This window comes from Onychomys torridus, chromosome 22, assembly GCF_903995425.1.
Source record: "Onychomys torridus chromosome 22, mOncTor1.1, whole genome shotgun sequence".
Taxonomy (NCBI): Eukaryota; Metazoa; Chordata; class Mammalia; order Rodentia; family Cricetidae; genus Onychomys; species Onychomys torridus.
Genome location: NC_050464.1, coordinates 30,111,122 through 30,129,807, shown reverse-complemented (window position 1 = coordinate 30,129,807; position 18,686 = coordinate 30,111,122). Strand labels below are relative to the sequence as shown.

The 18,686-nt window shown below is 49.6% G+C and overlaps 1 protein-coding gene across 4 annotated transcripts in view; it reads right to left on the bottom strand.

The window, feature by feature from the left end:
• Nucleotides 1-1,589: 1,589 nt before the first annotated feature.
• The window catches only part of Camkk2 (calcium/calmodulin dependent protein kinase kinase 2), a 55,251-nt gene continuing 38,154 nt past the window's right edge, over nt 1,590-18,686 (bottom strand). For 2 of the 4 annotated variants that reach the window (XM_036171703.1, XM_036171704.1), the window contains exons 12-17: nt 16,981-17,054; nt 16,789-16,876; nt 15,063-15,191; nt 8,249-8,349; nt 7,766-7,808; nt 4,380-4,739 (exon numbers count right to left, since the gene is read on the bottom strand). In XM_036171703.1, coding sequence (XP_036027596.1) covers nt 4,569-4,739; nt 7,766-7,808; nt 8,249-8,349; nt 15,063-15,191; nt 16,789-16,876; nt 16,981-17,054 — 606 coding nt within the window. In that variant the 3' untranslated portion in view covers nt 4,380-4,568. Of the gene's footprint in view, nt 4,279-4,379; nt 4,740-7,765; nt 7,809-8,248; nt 8,350-15,062; nt 15,192-16,788; nt 16,877-16,980; nt 17,055-18,686 lie in introns of those variants that run through there. The other 2 variants (XM_036171706.1, XM_036171705.1) reach the window with 2 other exon arrangements.

Genomic DNA, 18,686 nt, shown 5'->3' with positions numbered 1-18,686 from the left:
AAACTGGGGCTATTTCCAGCCCTGCGGCTTTCACATCATCACACTGGCCTCCTTCTGTACTGTGAAAAGTGGCCCGTCCCTCCCCTTTGTCACTAGTCAATTCACTTCCAAGGACTCAGGAGTATGATAGGTTAGGAATGTCCTATTTCTTCTGGATAAATGGCCAACCTGGGTTTTTGCTTTGAGTAGGTATGTGGGCTGGAGAGGGCCGGGTGGTTAAGAGCCTTTACTGCTCTTGCAGAGGACCTGAGTTCAGTTTCCAGCACCCACATTGGGAGGGTCACAGCTGATTATAACTCCAGCTCTGGAGGAGCTGACATCAGCCTCTTTTTTACAGGCAATCACGTATCATGTGCATATAGAGACAGACACAAGAATGATTTCTTAGGTGCTATTTAAACACAGATCAGACGGAACTGGAAGGTTTAGGAATGCTGACATGGTTACAGTATGTCCCCTCAAATTCACGCTTTAGAAACTCGATCTCTGCCGTGAGGATGAGGAGACAGGGCCTTCAGGAGCACTATTCCATCATGGAAGGGATTAAGTCCCTTATCAAAAGGGCTTGGCAGAGGGATTCACGTCTTTATGCTCTTCCCATGTTCTGAACATCATCCTGGTAGATCTGGCCCTCAGCAGACCCAGAATCTGCTGGAATGGTGATCGTGGAATTCCCTGCCTCCAGAAATTTGGGGGATTTCTATTTGCAAATCAGGCAGTTTGGGGCGCTCTGCTCCAGCACTCAGACTAAAACAAATGCTTTTGTTTGCCATCCCAAAGGCTGCACAATGATGCTACCATCTCAGGTTAGGGTGTGCGGGCGGATGTTTGGGACACGGTTTATTCCACTCACCTGCTTCATCCTGCACTCAGCTGCATCTCTTCTCACTGGCTCACCCCGGCGCCACCTCTTCAGTGGGAGCTGGGAACAGGATCCTTGCACCTCACATGCATGAGTGGGCTTCCAGGACTCCCTGAAGTCTGCATAGTGACGAAGCCTGAAGAAGAGCTTTCCCATAGCCTCAGATCCTCGGTGGCTGTTTTTGAACAGGAACTGCCTCTTGACTCAAGAGCCTCTATGCCTTTCTTTTAGGTAGACTCTCACTATGCAGCCCAGACTGGCCTTGAACTTGGAATTCTCCTGCCTCTGCCTCCTGAGGATGGGGATTATAGCCCGCATTTCTGTAGCACAGGATGGGGCTTTTTCAAAGGGAAGTTCAAAGCCAGGAAAACAATGCCTAGCCACAGGACATGGCTCAGAGCTGCTCACCTGTCCAACCTCACAGAATCCTACCTTTACCTTCAGACTTGGACTTGCCAGTGGCTATCTGGGAGCAGTTTACATGGGACCCTGGAATATGCATTCTGCCCTGCTTCCAAGAACTGTGCGTATGGCTGATCTCAGAATCATGCTTAGTGACACCATAGGACATGCCTACATCAGGGGATCTGCCAGCTGTATTAACTGTGACTTAGGCATCTGACTTGCTGTCGGCCTAAGGGAAGGACGACCAATGTAAGCAGAAACATGACAAAAGGACAGCTACGGATGGACAGACAGACGGAAGAACCCCCCAGGAGGCCCAGGCTTTGCACCATTTTGCTGTCTGTTTATTTCAAGTTTACAGAGAAGCTTATCCACCTGTGGGAAAGAAAGCAACCGCAAGCTTATCTTTTTCTCTTCGGTTCATGGACTTGTGATAAATACACAGTATTTAACTCTGTACACCCGATAAAGGAAAATGCATAGTAGAGAGGATGAGGGGCAAGAAAACAGAAGCAGAGGGCATCGGTCACCAAATAGAAAAGTCCAAAGTCCCACGAAACTTGGCCCACGAGGCTGGAGAAGAGGGGAACCGGCAATCTTCGCTAGCACCTTGGGAGCAAATGGAGGTTCTGGTTCTGCACTGGCAATGTAAAGCATGCCCTCGGGAAGATGGGCGAGGGCTGCAGGTTTAACCTGGTGTCAACTTGTACAGATGTTCTCCTAATTCTAGGAAGGTCCGGGGACAAGAGCTCTGTCCCATAGAAAGGCCAGACCAGTAGGGGGTGGCCTCTGTAGCCCCAAGTGAAGGGGCTCTGTAAGGTGCCTGGGGACCACCGGTAGCCTGTGGGATGTACGGGAGAGGCAGAAAAGACAGAGAAAAAGAGGGTGGGGCTTGTGCTTCCTTCAAGGCAAGGCCAAGGCTGCCCTTAGTTAATGGTGGATGAGCCAGCAGGAAGGAACTGTGGGCATCCTCTTGGCTGGCACAGAGGAGCTGCTGAGCCAGCCTGCCTGACAACGCTTTTGAAAACAATGTTTTTGTGCTCTAATACCCCAGTCTTGGCCGGACCTCTCACACTTTCCACGGCAGCTGGGCAGGATGGGAGAGAGGGGCTGCTCCTTTCCACAGCTTTCTTTGGTGTTTCATGGTTTAAGAAAAAAAGTCACCCATGTGGACCTCTCAACCCCGAGGTGCTACCTGATGGCCGACAACCCACTTCAGACATCTTGGATGGAAAGTTCCGTGGTGGGGAGAAAGGGCATTGCCCGGTAGAATTGTGTAAACACAAGAAGAGTTCTGCAGAGCTCCTGCACAATGCCTGCCCTCCTCAGGCAGGCCAGGGTCCAGGCAGACAGCCTGGGACTGAGCCTCAGGACCTGTTGGCTTTAACTACAAGGGCTTATTGCAAACTAGCCAAACCCCATCTGTGGCCAGAAGGGTTAGAGCTACTGGGTTATTTTTGCTTCAGTTTCAGAGGGAAAAGTGACAGGAAGTCCTTGGTCACAGAGACAATGCAAGCGGGTGAGGGGACCCCCACACACATTGGAGTCTTTACCCTAATTCTAATTGCTTAGGTGAACAGCAGGAAAAGTCTGGCTAAAATGCAGTCAGGAGCTTAAGAAACCCTATGGAAGCCAGGAGCGTCTGGCCTCTGCATGTGGCCAGGCCCTGGGGAACAGGCCTCATGCCCGTCTCTGCAGGAAGACCCTACATGGGGGCTCACCAGACAGAGACTACAGAAAGCAGCCTTCTGAGCCAGGTCATTCCAAAGCACTGGAAAGCCGAGTCTGGAAGCCCCCTTCAACTTCCTGCTTTCCTCTGTGGCCCTGGGTACTCACACCTCCACCAAAGTTCCCATATTGGCCGGAAGTCAAAAAAGGTCCACATTTGCTCTCTAGGCCCCTGGCTAGGAGAAACAAAACAAGAAGATCTTTTGCCCTGAGGAACATCCTGGGTTTTGTTGCTTTTCTCTACAATGGCACCCTGATGTCACTGTACGGTTCTCACCAAAGCTCTGATCCTATGGAGAGCCATTTGTGCCTAAACTGAGCGACAGCCCTGCCCACAGGGAAGTGTGGCCCACGGGAAGGTGGTGTCTCACTGACTCTGTCAACCAGACAGTATTTTAAGAGGAAAGAAACCTTACAGTCTCTAGAATGCGCAGGTAACAGCAGGCAAGCAAAGCTGCTAATATACAGGCACAGGTTTCACGGGCGCTCAGTCCCCATTGCACGGTGGAAGGTGTCAGGCAGCTCCTGGAAGCTCTGAGCAGTGATGTGACTTCCGAATTTCTCCAGAGTCCAGGCTAGTTAGAGACTTTGGGGCTATCCGTTGAAGTCTTCAGCCATGTAATGTACATGAACGTGTAGGCTTTCCCCCCGGAAGTTTCCGCCGTTTTACAAAGAGAAGTAAGGAGCTTAGCGGATGACCTCAGAGACCCACTTGGAGCAGCTCACATGAAGAAATGTGTTCGGTTCTCCAGACAAGCCTTTGCTGCCCAGAGCTGCTGAATGCTTTTGCGAGTGGCAAAATTCAACTCCCTCGTCCAGCATTTCAACTGCAAGCCCTTTTAGTATTCCAGACTATAATTTTACCCATTAAAAAAAAATTTAAAAAGTCTTCATTACAAATAAATACATCGTAGTTCCCTGCAGCTACTGAGGGCTAGCCCTGTTCTTCCATGGGTCTGGAAGGTGCCCCGGCTTCAGGTTTATACGGGTCCATGCTGAACCTTGGACTACCCTCTCAAGTGCAGCCCCAGCCAGCAGGAGTTTCTCCACTTGGGTCACCTCACAGCTCAAACCCCACACACATTTACTTGATTCATCTGACATGGTTCCGAATTCACAATGAAGGTTTTTTTGTTTTGTTTTGGCATAAAAATGTTTTAAAAAGCAATTGTCCCAAAATGCATGTTGGTCTGGGTTTCCAACTCCTCACACCCACTGGTCCGGCCAGCCAGCAGCCAAAGTCGACATCATGGAAGTCAAGTCCTTTTTTTTTTCTTTGTCCCCTTAGACAACAAAGGGAAAAAAAAGAAAGAAAAACCACACACACACACACACACACACACACACACACACACACACACACACCAAAAAAAGGAAAAGAAAAGAAAGAAAATGGAAAAAAAAAATCCCAAAACAAATAAACAAAAACCCAGATAACCAGAGATGACAGTCAAGGCTCTACACACGTGCTTGGTTTCCGTAGGACATGCTGCTATGGAAACGCAGGGTGCAGCAGCCCCGTGCAGGGCCAGGGCCACACAGCCAGGCATGCGAGGTCGGGTGGTCCAGGCAGTTACTCAGGCTCCATCGCCTCCTCGGGCTGCAGCGGAGGCATGCGTGGGGGGGAGCCGGGGGCCGGAACTCCCCAGCTTTCCACGCAAGGACCACCTTTCACAAGAGCGCTTCCTCCTCCCCCACGGGGGCTGGCTCGGGGCCCCGGAGGCTGTCTTCGCTGCCTTGTTTCCTGCTCACCGAACAGAAAATCAGCATTAAGGCTTGGAGAAATGATGGCAGAGCCCTGGCCGGCCCCCCACCTCGGCACGCTCCTGCTCCTGTGGGTCACATCCACTCTTTTAAATGTGCTCCCCATTTCTACTTGCTCACTTAAAATATTTCAAAGCCGACTTTGCCTCCCTTGTAAATGAAGAAGCAAGATTTACCCGCAAAGAGCAAGGAACTATAAAACGGGGCCCAAACTACTTATGGAACACCCCGAAGTGGGGTGTGCTCTCTGAGGTCTACTGTGCTCTCATCCTTATGCTCTAGGCTAGAGATGCCTGTAGGGCAGATGCTGGGACACTTTTCCTGGGGCAGTGGCTGGACCTGTATGAATCCGCCTGGCACATGGAGCCTTCAGGAAAAGCCTGCAACACTCAGCCCATCCTCAACAAACACCCAGCCCATCCTCACCACCCAGGAGGGAAGGGAGGACCACTCCCTTCTCAGAAGAGACCCTCATACCCCACTAGACCTGCCTGGCGTGCCAGCCAGATGGAGTTTCAGCAGATGGAAGGGGAGTTCTAAGGAGGAGGGGACCCAGCCCACGCTTCTTTCAAGCAGAGTACCCCCCCTTGTAGGAAGCCACTGGCCTGGCTACTCACGGCTACAGTCCAACCCTCAACAACGAGCTCCCGGCTGCACCCAAACAGGGGCCTCTGTCCCCACACAGGGAAGGCAAACTGTTGTGTCCCGGGGTTGGGGATTTAGCTCAGTGGTAGAGCGCTTGCCTAGCAAGCGCAAGGCCCTGGGTTTGGTCCTCAGCTCCGGAAAAAACAAAAAACAAAACAAAACAAAAAACCAAAAAACAACTGTTGTGTCCCTAAGGAAGAAACACCTGTGTTTGGGAACTATGTTATCTACTCTTTTATTTTTCCATTCCAGAGGTGAGGTTCCTGGAAAGGAGGCCTGCCTTCAAAGCAGCCCGGGAGCTCCCCGGATAAGCTCTACAAAGTCCCAGCCCTGGCAGGTAGCCCTAGGGTGATGCTGTGTCCGCTGACTAGGGAATAAAGGTGCATACAGCACTGAGGCAATCTTAGTCTGCGGGTATTGTCGTTTTGATCTCACTGAAAACACAGAAACAGGAGAAGACAAACCAAGAACAGACTTTGCTCAGAATCCGGTAGCCTGGGTTTTGGCAGGCCTTACCACAGAGAGAAGAGAAGGCCCATGAAAGGCTTCCATTTCTCATAACACAAACCTGAGGCTACAGGTCATCTGGGAACAAGGTGGCCAACTGTCTAACTGCTAATTTGGACACATCTCTCTGGCTCTCCTCTCAAAAACACCACGCCCAAACAACAGGTGTTCTCTTACATCACACGAGCCCCTGGCTCTGAGGATACAGGTGGCCAAAGAACATCCTTGTATAGACCAATTCCCAATGAAGAGAAAATAGTTCCCACTTGCATACAAATGTTCACAGCGGGCTCATTCGTTTGTGACAGCCAAGAGAGAAATTCCTTCCATCAATGGATCCAAATATTACTATCCATCTAAATACTACTTGGTTATGAACAGGAAGGAAGTACATGTTGTACTGTGGATAAGCCTTGAAAATATATGTGGAGAGACAGAAGGCGGACATGAAAGGCCACTTACAACAACCCTCCAGAATGGACAAATCTGTAGAAAACTGAATGTACATCAATGGATGCTGGAAACTGAGAGATCTGAGTGGAGACAGCTCAGAGGAGGAAGAAGGTGCTTTCATGGGTTGAAACTGTCCTGAGGGCGTAAGTGACTGATTATACTGCACACTTTACAACAATGAACTATGGGGTATTAAATGTCCTATCAGTAAAACTGAGCATTTCATTTGTTTGCAGTTGCAAAACCCACAGCTCTGGGGATGCTAGGCAAGCACTCTACCAGAGAGCTACGGCCTGAGCCTTGGATAAAGTTATCGTGTGTGTATGTACACGTTCACACATGTACAGAAGCCAGAGGTCAACTCTAGGCATTCTCCTCAGGTACCATCCACTTTGATTTTTGAAGCCAGGCTGACTGAACAGTGAGGTCTAGGGATCCGCTTGTCTCCACCTCCCCAGAAAACTCCCGCTACTTCCCCTGGCATTTACATGGGTCCTGGGAAATTGGACTCCAGCCTTCATGTTTGTGTGGAAATCTTTAACAACTGAATGATCTATCTGGCCCCCAATAAAGATATTTTTAGGGGGCCGGGTGGTGGTGGTGGTGCACGCCTTTAATCCCAGCACTCGGGAGGGAGACAGAGGCAGGCGGATCTTTGTGAGTTTGAGGCCAGCCTGGCCTACAGAGTGAGTTAGTTCTAGGACAGCCACAGAGCTACACAAAGAAATTCTGTCTCGAAAAACCAAAAGAAAAAAAAAAAAAAAGGGCTATTTTTAAGAAGAGAAGTGACTGACAGGAACTCCCAATAGAGTTAAGTAGCCTTATCAGGGTCAGTGCCCAGGCACTCCAGGGAGCAGGGTTACCAAACAGGTCCACCCAACAAAAAAAAGTGTTCATCTGCCCTGGAAGTTGTAAGTAGCACTGGCCTACATATGCAGGCAAGAAGGAGAAAGCCCCAACCTGCTAAGGTCAACAGACAGAATGGGACTTAGTTCTAGGTTTTTTAAGCCACCAGAATTGCAGAGGAAGCCCTAGTGAAGAGCCACAGAATGCAGCAGGCCTGATCCGTGCTGTGTGCACACTCAGAGCACAGCCCCAGGGCCACGAGAGACCTTCAGTGCCATTGACGTGCATGGTATGCAGCTCTCCAGTTGGGCCTAAAGACCTGGGTGAGTCCACAGGCATTCCGGGTGGAGCGCCATGCACCGCACGCAGCCCAGCCCACATGCATGACACGCCATGGGACCCAAGCCCCTGGATGCCCCTCACTGTAAACCCAGAGGCCCTCTGTGAGCCAGGCACAGCAGCTCAGGCTGAAGGCACATCTGCCTGGTGGAGATGCCCGCCCCCAGGTCCCAGCAGAGGGGAGGCAGAAGGCACAGGCAGGCAGACAGGCATTACCTTGGGCTCAGACAAGGGCTCCCACTCCCTGGTTGGTTTTTTTCTGGAATTGCCAGAGGAAGGGAAAAGGGAAGTGAGAAGGGACCTCCGGGGATGCCCCCCACACCCCAGAGACAGTAGACCCCTGCCTGCATCTGCCACACAGAGCCTGAACCAGGGTGGTCTTTTTAAGCAGGTGAATGGACACGGGGAGTCCCAGAGCAAGACCACGTGACTCATCCATCACAACACCCCTAAAACACTCCAGTTTCTGGGGCCAGGGATGGATACAACCTAGAATCTTCCAGCAAAAGAGTAAGTCCTCAGAGGAAAGCAGACCTTCACGGTGGGTGTACTGCCAACCGATAGATGCAGGCCGAGCTGAGGATGCTACCAGAGCAAGCCAGGGCCTACTGATGTCCCCAGTGTGTTTCTCCTGGGATGGCCCAGGCCTAGTTTCTAGTATCCCTCCCCAGGACTGGAAGGAACGTGGGGTTCACTCACGTGAGCAGGTTTCCGGGTGCTGACAAGGAATGTTCCTCCCGCCGACTACCCTCAAATGGGTTCCCGAAAGAGCGTTTCCGAATCATGGTCTTTACTAGGATCTGAGGAGGGAGAAGGAAGGAGGCCGTCATGGCTGGGCCCCAGAGGAAGCTTCCATGCACCCTCTTTTTCTCTCTGGTCCCCACCAGCTCCCTGGGCTCATGACTGTCACAGGCCCTTCCTACCCAGGAGCCACCAGGCAGAGCCATTCTGAGCCTGGGGGCGGCTAGCTTCCTGCAGCCCGCTCACTCCCTGGCTGCCCTAAGGTCCAGGCTCAGATGCGTGGCTTGTCATGATCCAGTTCCAGCCCACCCAGCCCCAAGACCCTGTGTGTCCTCTGAGCCATTGCTGGAAGTCACCCGAGACCATTCTACTCCATCCCAACAAGAAACGAGCTATTTATATCATAATTCTGGGGTAAGAGATGGTACATTTTCAAAATTGAAACCAAATTCACACAAGATAAACTCAACATTTTAAGAACCCAGAACCTCCAAGGCTACCGAAACCTACAAGATGTTCAAGCCTCTTAAATGAAGGAGTTCAGTATTTGTATATAATGTCTGCATATCCCCCAGTTTACCTTAGGCCATCTCGAGCTAACTTATAACACAGAGCATAATATGAACACTTTGTTGACAGACCTAACCAGTTAGGGCAGGACAAGTCAGGTTTACATGCTTGGTGCAAGCCCCATTTTCTTTTATCATGTATTTTTGATCAGTGGTCGGTTGAGTTTACAGATGTGGAAACCAACTGTATACAGCGGAGTGGTTTTTAGTATATCCACATCACCTGGATCCAGTTTCAGGTTTTCATCACCCGAAAGAGAAACCCCCTACCTGTCAGTAGGCATTCCCGTGTTCTTCCCCGCAAAGCCCTTAGCACCACAGACCCTCCTGTCTGTATAGATTGACCTATTCTGGGCATTTCCTGTAAATAGAACCATAATGTTACAAGCCTTTTGTGTCTGTTTCTAAATTAATTTTTTTTCTTTTTCTTTTTTCTTTTTTTTTTTTTGGTTTTTTGAGACAGAGTTTCTCTGTAGCTTTGGTGCTTGTCCTGGACTATCTCTGTAGACCAGGCTGGCCTCGAACTCACAGAGATCCACCTGCCTCTGCCTACTGAGTGCTGGGATTAAAGGCGTACACCACCACCGCCCGGCTCTAAATTAAATTTTTTTTAACATGTCATGTGTTTGAATGCTTTACTGGTATGTATGTATGTTATTGGTCATAGTCAGAAAAAAAAGCTAAACAAAGAGTCCAATTCAAAGATCTCTTTGTAAAGAAAAAAGGGGGATATGATACAGAAATGATGAAATCAAAGAGTAGAATACTGATCTATTTTAATCTTGCCAGGCGGTGGTGGCCCACGCCTTTAATCTCAGCACTCGGGAGGCAGAGGCAGGTGGAGCTTTGTGAGTTCTAGGCCAGCCTGGTCTACAGAGCGAGATCCAGGAAAGGCACCAAAGCTACACAGAGAAACCCTGTCTTGAAAAACAAAACAAAACAAAAATAGCTATTAATCTCAAAATATTTTACACTGGCATGGATTTAGTTTATTGATAGAAATTTAAAGTTAATTTTATTATACTATGTTTCTACTCTTGTTTAGGGTATTGTGTTTATGCAGTTCATTAAAAAATATAATGTATGGGGTTGGGGATTTAGCACAGTGGTAGAGCACTTCCCTAGCAAGCATAAGGCCCTGGGTTCAGTCCTCAGCTCTGGAAGAAAAAAAAATATATATATAATGTAAAAATAGGAAATATAGCCAGGTGGTGGTGGCGCATGCCTTTAATCCCAGTACTCGGGAGGCAGAGCCAGGTGGATCTCTGTGAGTTTGAGGCCAGCCTGAGCTACCAAGTGAGTTCCAGGAAAGGCGCAAAGCTATACAGAGAAACCCTGTCTCGAGAAAGAAAAAAACAAAACAAAACAAAAACAAAAAAGAAATACATATTAATAGTCATCTACAATAGTCAAACTTATAGTCATGTTAGGTATGTTTACAAGATCATACACAGATCTATTTAGATAGACAGATGGTCTTCAAACACATCAAAGATCTACAGAATATGGCGTTCAATACATCTAATAACCTAAGGCTTTTCATGGCAGTGATACATGTCTGCTCCTGACAGCACCAATCTACTTCAGAGCAGATGATGGGCATCAAAGGAATTCCATATATGGTTCATTTGTTTATGGCAAAAGCAAGTCATTTGGGCAAAGAAACTACCCTTGCCTCAATTACTGACAGTATACTGTTCAAACTGGACCACCAGGACACAAAAATTGACTGCCAAACTCTGCCAAGACAAGGCAGGGTGATCCTTCAAAATTCCCCGCTTCTCAGAAATGTCTGTCAGATATACTAGGCATGTAGGCCAGAGTTGGATGCCCCAATGTTACAGAAGAACTTTGGACAACTGTCTAGGCAGCTGATGTCTCTGTCATTAGGTAACATTATACCCTTCAGGGGTCATTGATGGAGTTAAAGACTAAATAATTAAACTTACAGTTTTCCTTAGTATCAGAACTAAGGAAATCATAAAAAAGTAAATTAGGTATAAAACGTTAGATTCACAAAGATAAGATAGATAGTATTTTCTCTAATTTTGCCAAATACAAACTGTAATTAATACTTAATAACGGTTTTTGTTATATATAATTTTACTTTGTTAAAGTTAAAACCTTTTTTAGTTAGACAAAAAGGGGGAAATGGGGCTGGAGAGGTTAAGAGCACTGTCTGTTCTTCCTGAGGCCCTGAGTTCAATTCCCAGCACCCACATGGTGGCTCACAACCATCTGTAATGAGATCTGGTGCCCCCTTCTGGCCTGCAGGTCTATAGGCAGACAGAACACTGTATACATAATAAATTTTAAAAAAAAAAAAGGTGTGCGCCACCACCGCCCAGCTTTAAAAAAAGGGGGGGGGATATTATGGAATAATCCTTCTGTACACTGTGAAAATACTTTACTATCGCTGTTAATAAAAAGCTGATTGGCTGATAGCTATGTAGGATTTTCAGGGCAAACAGAATGCTGGGAAGGAGGGTGGAGTCTTGGGAGTGTGAGCAGATACAGAGAAGCAAGATGAACATGCTGTGCTGAAAGAAGGTACTGCCACGTGGCAGAGGGTAGATAAAAAAATATGGGTTAATTTAAAATATAAGAGTTAGCTAGCTGGGCGGCAGTGGTGCATGCCTTAGAAAGCAGAGCCAGGTGGGTCTCTGTGAGTTCAAGGCCAGCCTAGTCTACAGAGCGAGATCCAAGGCAGGCACTAAAACTATACAAAGACACCCGTTTCGGGAAAAAAAAAAGTTAGCTAGTAACAAGCCTGAGCTATTGGCCGTTCATTTATAATTAATAATAAGTCTCTGAATGGTTATTTGAGAGCAGCTGCCAAGACAGAGAAACTCTGCCTACATAAGTATGTACACTGTGTACACACCTGGAGGTGCGAAGAGTGTGCCAGTTCCTATAGAATGAAGTTATGGATAAATGTAGGCTGCCACGTGGGTGCAGGTGCCCTTGGCAAGAGCAGTAAGCATTCCTAACCCCTTCAGCCCCTAAAGAAGTTTTTTTTTTAAATATATGTATAGATGTTCTGCCTGAAGAGACCAGAAGAGGGCGGTGGATCCCTTGGAACTAGAGTTACAATTGTGAGCTTCGATGTGGGTGTGGTTGGCTGAGCCATCTTTCCAGCCCCTAAGAAGGTTTTTAGAGTTTTTATTTGCGGTGTGTGGATGTGGGGGTGCACGTATGCAGAGGCAGAGGACAACCCCTGCTGCTGGGCCTTGCCTCCCACCTCTCTAGCTGTTCACTGCTGTGTGCGCCAGGCTTGTTGGCAAGGGGGTTCCAGATGATTCTCCTGTCTGCCTCACGTCTCCTCGTAAGGGTGTGCTGAGATTAGTCTGACAGTTTACACGGGTTCTGAGGCTCTGAACTCAGGTTGCTGGGCTTATGTGGCATCCCAAGCATGTGCATCTACATATAATCACACGTGCACGCACACACATATACATAGAATTCTTTCAAAATCTTCAAATGTTAGAGGAAAAATAAGCACTGACTTAGAAAAAGGTAGAACTACTCAAATGTCCATCGGCTGGAGAATGTAAAAATGGTGGCACATCTGTACAGTTGAGTATCCAGTCACCAAAGGAATGAAGCAACGCTACCACATGGGTGAGCCTGGGAAATCGGACACTAAGTGAAAGAAGCCGGACACAGAGTGCCGGAGTCCATGGACACCAAATGTCCAGCACAGATCAACAGAGGCAGAAGGCAGATCACCTACGTTGAGGGAGATGGGGAATGGGGGAATGAGGGTTTCTTCTGATGTGATGAAAACATCTCATCAGCAGGGAGATGATGGTACAGTATTGAAAATGTCCCAAATGCCAATGAACAGTTCACTCTGAAATGGTCAAAGGCAAGGAGAGTCACTTGAGAATAAAAGCCATGTCCCCAAGGCATTTATAGTGATCGACAGTCCCCTTCCTCTGGGCTCTGGTAGGGTCCTCCCACACCCTGCACTGGTCTCTGATCCCATGGGAAGGTTGCTCTCTGGGTCCATCTTTCTCAAAACGTTGGAGCCCCGAGAACCGGTACCAGCTCATCTCTGCCATCTCAAGACTGGCATGGCACTCATTATGTGAGGAATGACAGGTACTCAGAGGGGTCTAGACCTCATACTTCCCAGCACTTGCCCCTCCTCCCTGCTCTAGTTCCCCTAATATCAACCCTGCAGGCTCTTCCTGTGTTCTTGGGGTCGAGAATTAAAATAAGCAAATTTCCTTAGGCTTCAACAATGTGGGCTTTCTGGAAGTTTCTTTTTTGTTTGTTTTAAACAACTTAAAAAAAAAATTATTTATTATGTATACAGTATTCTGCCCGCATGTATGCCAGAAGAGGGCGCCAGATCTCATTACAGATGGTTGTGAGCCACCATGTGGTTGCTGGGAATTGAACTCAGGACCTCTGGAAGAGCAGCCAGTGCTCTTAACCGCCCGAGCCATCTCTCCAGCCCCTGGAAGTTTCTTGTTTGATGTTGCCTGTACTGTTCCTCGCTCAGCTGTCTACACCTCTGCTCCCTCTCAGCAGGTGATATCCTGCCACTCTGTGTTCATCCATTTCCTTCTTTTCTAACTTTTATATTACATGATTGAGTGTTTGACCTACATGTATATCTGCACACCACTTGCATGCCTGGTACCTGCAGAGGCCAAGAGGTTTCAGATCCCCTGGAACTGGAGTTACAGACAGCTGTAAGCTCTGACTACTGGGACTCCAATCTGGGTCCTCTGGAAGAGCAGCTGCTCTTAATCACTGAGACCTCTCTCCAGCCCCCTTATCCACGTCTGTAGTGGGTAGCCCTTCCAGCTTTGACCTGGAAATACCACCCTCTTTGATGCTTCGGTAACTTGTCACGCCTACAAGGCCGAGCCGAGAGAGGACCCCTGAAGACCCGAGATCCGAATGGGGGAGCTCTCTTGGTTCCTGGACCCTGGACGCTGGTGGTGTCAGACGTGGGATGGCTACCCACTACACACGTCTTCAGGGAAGCCCCTTTGGATCCATCACAGGGTCTAGTGTCCCTCCATCATCCCCATTATGACATCCGACACGCCCTCCTTGGCATGACCACCTGCCTCCCAGTGAAGGCAAAGAACATGTGGGCTGTGCTCATGGCTGTTCCCCTCCCTGAGGAACCACTTACAGATGGTTCAGGAAGCATCACTCCAGTCACATACACCTACCCCAGACCCCCAGGCCAGATGATGCTTTCCCTCAAGACAGTGGCACAGGGTCAGACCCAGCTTCCTCTCCCACTAGAGGCACAGAACGAGGTGAGTGTGGGTGAAGAGTGGACTAGGAAAGGTGAGTGGGTGTGGGTGAGTCTAGAGAGGTCATGCAGAGCCCCGGGTGGGGGAAGAAGAAACATGGATGAGTGCCCAGCCCTGGAGCCCAAGTTCTGAAGGAGGCACAGGGATAAGCAAGAGAGGGCAGGCGAGTAAAAGGAGCAGGGGCCAATTCCCAGACTCCCCGAAGGGACTCTTGAGGCTGGGGCTAATTTTGTAGAGCCTGGGGCCTACTTGTCTGCTGGGGCTGGGTCCGGCCAAACAGAACCTGGGCTTCTAAGAAGGCTATGGATGCTTAGAGCCTGAACCCTGGGCCTCCCATCTCCCTCCTGGAACCAGACACCCTCCGAGGGGGCTGCCAATGACTACTCCTTCAAGCTGCCTTCTCCCTGAGCCAGGACCCAGATTCAAGGCCATAAAAAGGAGCCCAGTGTCTCCCCAGCGAAACCCTGTGTCATACGATCGGGAAGAGCTTTCTGTCGTGTGTGGTAGGAGCTCTTGGCACTGAGAACCACCCACGTGGCAGATGTGGGACAAGCCAGGTTGCTCTAGAGTCCCTTACCAGCTGGGAACCCTGTCTTGGATGCTGCGTCTCCAGGCCCGCTGCTGACTCTGGTCTGGTTGCCCTCATCTTCCTGTCTCCTCTCCCCTAACACGCTCTGAAAGCAGGAATTCTAGAAGATCCAGGGGTATGATGCCCGCAGGGGGCTACCCATCTCTATAGAAATCTGGGAGCCCCAGGACTACCTGGGCCCTAAGAGTGGCTATGATTCAGGAGTGACTCCCAACAGGATGCTGATTCTCAGCTCCCACATCGGCTTGCTTCCCAGGCATCTGGAGTGTGCCCAGCCCGGCCTCAGGCCCTCTCAGTTCCTGCTCTCGGTCAGTGGGACCTTCCCGCCTTACCACAGTCGCCAGGCTGGGAATGTGTTTGACTGAGTTCTCGACCTCCTCTTCGGTCACCTCGACCAGCGTGCAGTTCTCCTCCTCCGAAGGCAATGGCTCGGCCCCGTGCCTCGTGACCCAAGGGTGCGTCTTCAACGAATGACAGGAGGGGTGAGGGACGGGCGCCACGGCCTCCCACAAGGCCCTGCCAGCGAGCAGTGCCCAGGAAGGGGCATGCAGGAAGGAGAGAGGCCGGGGCCTGGGTCAGGCATGCGGGAGAGCTGGTGATCCAGGCAGGGAGCGTAGGTGAGGTGAGAGGAAATGAGGAAAAGCAGAGGCAGAGAATGGGGGGTGGGGTGGGTGCCACAGAGCTGTGATGTGTGCAGAGGCAGATCTCCATCTGGTCCCTGGCCACGGCAGGAACAACCAGAATCTGGCATCAGCCTTGCCCAGCTGCCCCAGGAACACCCACTGGTCCCCAGCAACTAACTCTCCCTGACAACAGAGGCTGTGCTCTGAACAAGCGCGTTTTTTCCCATTCCACAGGACTGGAAGCAAGGTGTTACGGTGGGGCCAGATGGAAGGGCACACTCTGAAGAGCACCCGGGCCCCCTCTCTGAGGTCCGAGTCCTTATCTGCGACATTTGGACCCTCTTAAAGACACTCTTCCAGTTCAAGCGACCAGGCACCTCAGAAGCCTTGGAGCATATCTCCAGATGTCTTCCTTCCTTTCTTTCTTTCTTTTTTTTGAGCTGAGGATCGAACCCAGGGCCTTGTGCTTGCCAGGCAAGTGCTCTACCACTGAGCTAAATCCCCAACCCTTTCTTTCTTTTTAAAGACACGGTCTCACATCTCTCAGGCTGGCCTCTAACTCACTGTGTTACCTTAAACCTGATCCTGCCTCCGCACCCCCACATGCTGTGACTGTAGGCATGTGTGACCATGTCTGATTTATACAGTACTAGAAACAGAACCCGGGGCTTCATGCACGCCAGTCAATGATTCTACCAACGGAGTGACATCCCAGCCCATCTTGGGATTTTGTTTTTTGTTTTGTTTTTTTTAGGGCCAGATGTGTGTACTTGGTATTGACAGTGGAGTGTGGAGTGGCGGACAAGGCTTCTACTCAAAGCACCTTCTACTACAGAGCAGAATTCAGCAGATGGAGGTTGAACTACCCACTAACTTCCTCCCACCCTCTCTGCAGGTCCTCACCGGCCTACATCTTTGACGGGGCCAAAGAAAGAGCTTGAGAGGGCTGGAGAGATGGCCCAGCGGTTAAGAGCACTGGCTGCTCTTCCAGAGGACCCGGGTTCAATTCCCAGCACCCACATGGCAGCTCACAACTGTCTGTAATTCCAGTTCCAGGGGATCTGACACCTTCACCCCAATACACATAAAATAAAGTTTAAAAAAATATATATATTAGAGAAAGGACTTGAGGTTCAGCAGTCCGAACATGGAGCACACAGAGGCCCCTACCCCCATCACCCTTTCAGGGTGGACACCATCAGTAGGAGCTAATGGGAAAAAGCGCAGGCAGCCCAGCTGCTCGGTCACAGATGCCACAGTGGAAACAACCATCAGTCCCCGCTCCCGGCAACACTCAACAGCCCAGAGGCTCCAGGACATGGGAAGGCAGCGATGCCAGGAGGGTGTGGTGCTGAGGACAGGGCTGAGCCAAACATTTCCAAGCACAGGCCACAGGCCTCAAGTACTAGCTTCTTAGACAGCAGCAGTCAAGTACCTTGATTTCAGGCACCACAATCCTGGACTCTGGGTTCTTGTCCAGCATTCGGGTGATCAGATCTTTCAAGTCTTCGGCTATGTCAGGCCTGGGAGGGGTAGAGACACATCATGGGTAGGTCACAGAAAACTCAGGGACCGGACCGCGAAGGAATCAGAAGGAGGTGATGGTGGACAGACAGGCTCTACTCACTGGTCTGGAAACTCCAGGGCCTGGCTCTTGATCTTACTGTGCAAACACATGATCCGCTCATCCATGAAAGGGCACTGCGGAGAGGCCAGGGAGTATGGTGGTCAGTGGCTGCCACCTGTGTCCTTCAGAGAGGCCAGCTGTGCTGGGTCACTCCTCAGGGACCACAGCAGAGAAATGAACAGCAGTGGCCCAGACAGAGAGGAAGCAGGAACCAACTGCCATCCCCAAATCCGGGAAGTAACAGGAATGTCTAGCTGGTCTCCAGCCCTTACCAACCGCACCACGGACCTGCTTTGTGGATAAGCTGCAGTTTCCTACCTGCTTCCCCACCCACCTACTCAGAGAGCAGTCAGGAAGCTGCGTGTGTGTGCATGCATGTGTGTGTGCGTGCGTGCGTGTGTTATTATCAGAGTTTAGCCTGGCTCAGGTGCCATAGGAGACTCTCTGTGACTAGACATCCAATCCATGGTACCCTCTATCTGGGAATGACCTCCCCATCATCAACAGCATGGCTTGTTCTCTCCAGCCACATCCGACCAAAACTACCTGAGAGGCCTCCCTTGGCTTTCCCTGCAGCAGACCTACCTCCTTCTTGCCAAGCACATCATGCCCCAGCTGGGCACTCAGTCCTGACATCACAGTCACTGACTCCTTTCTACTGAAGCTGTAACACCAGCTCAGGGCTTCCTGGTTAGCATTCTCAGGATGTCTTTGGCACGGTAAAGATCCGCTGAACTAATGAAAACTGAAATTGGTTCTGTCTATCTTCTCAGGGATTGTAAAACGTAAGTACTGAATGGGGGGGGGGGAGGTGCAGCTCAGTGGTACAAATGGTGCTTAGTATGTACAAGGCCCTGGGTTTGACTGCCAGCTGAAGGGGGCGGGGCACAATGATAAAGAGATAGGTGGATACTATAATAGAATGGCAGATTCCAGGTGGCAGTGTTGTGGGTTTTTGCCACAGAATTCTCTCAACTTTTTTTAAAGATGTATTTATTTATTACATATACAGTATTCTGCCTACACACCAGAAGAGGACACCAGATCTCATTACAGTTGTGAGCCACCATGTTGTTGCTGGTCATTGAACTCAGGACCAGTCCTCCTAACCTCTGAGCCATCTCTCCAGCCCAAATTCTCTCAACTTTATATTAAACTAAACATTGTTCTAAAGATATATTTTTTATTTTATATATGTGTGTGTATATATTTGTATATATATGTATATGTATGTATGTGTGTGTGCATATGTATGTATATATATATGTATCTGCATGTAAGCATGTGTCACTTGCATGCAGTTCCCTTGGAGACCAGTAGAGGGAGGAAGATTCCTTGGAACTGGAGTTTGATTCTGTGAGCAATAAAAGCATGGCTCTTTCTTTTTGAGCTTGTGCTCCTGTGGAGGAAAGTTTAAGAATCTTGTTTCAAAACCAGACATAGACAGAGGCAGGTGGATCTCTGAGTTTGAGGCCAGCCTGGTCTACAAAGAGAGTTCCAGGACAGCCAGGGCTACATAGAGAAACTCTATTTAAGGAAACACAAAGACACACACACACACACACACACACACACACACACACACACACACGAAAAAAGAGGTGCCTCTGAACACGAATAATGTTGAGACAGTAGAAAAAAGAACCGGCCGGGCGGTGGTGGCGCACGCCTTTAATCCCAGCACTCAGGAGGCAGAGGCAGGTGGA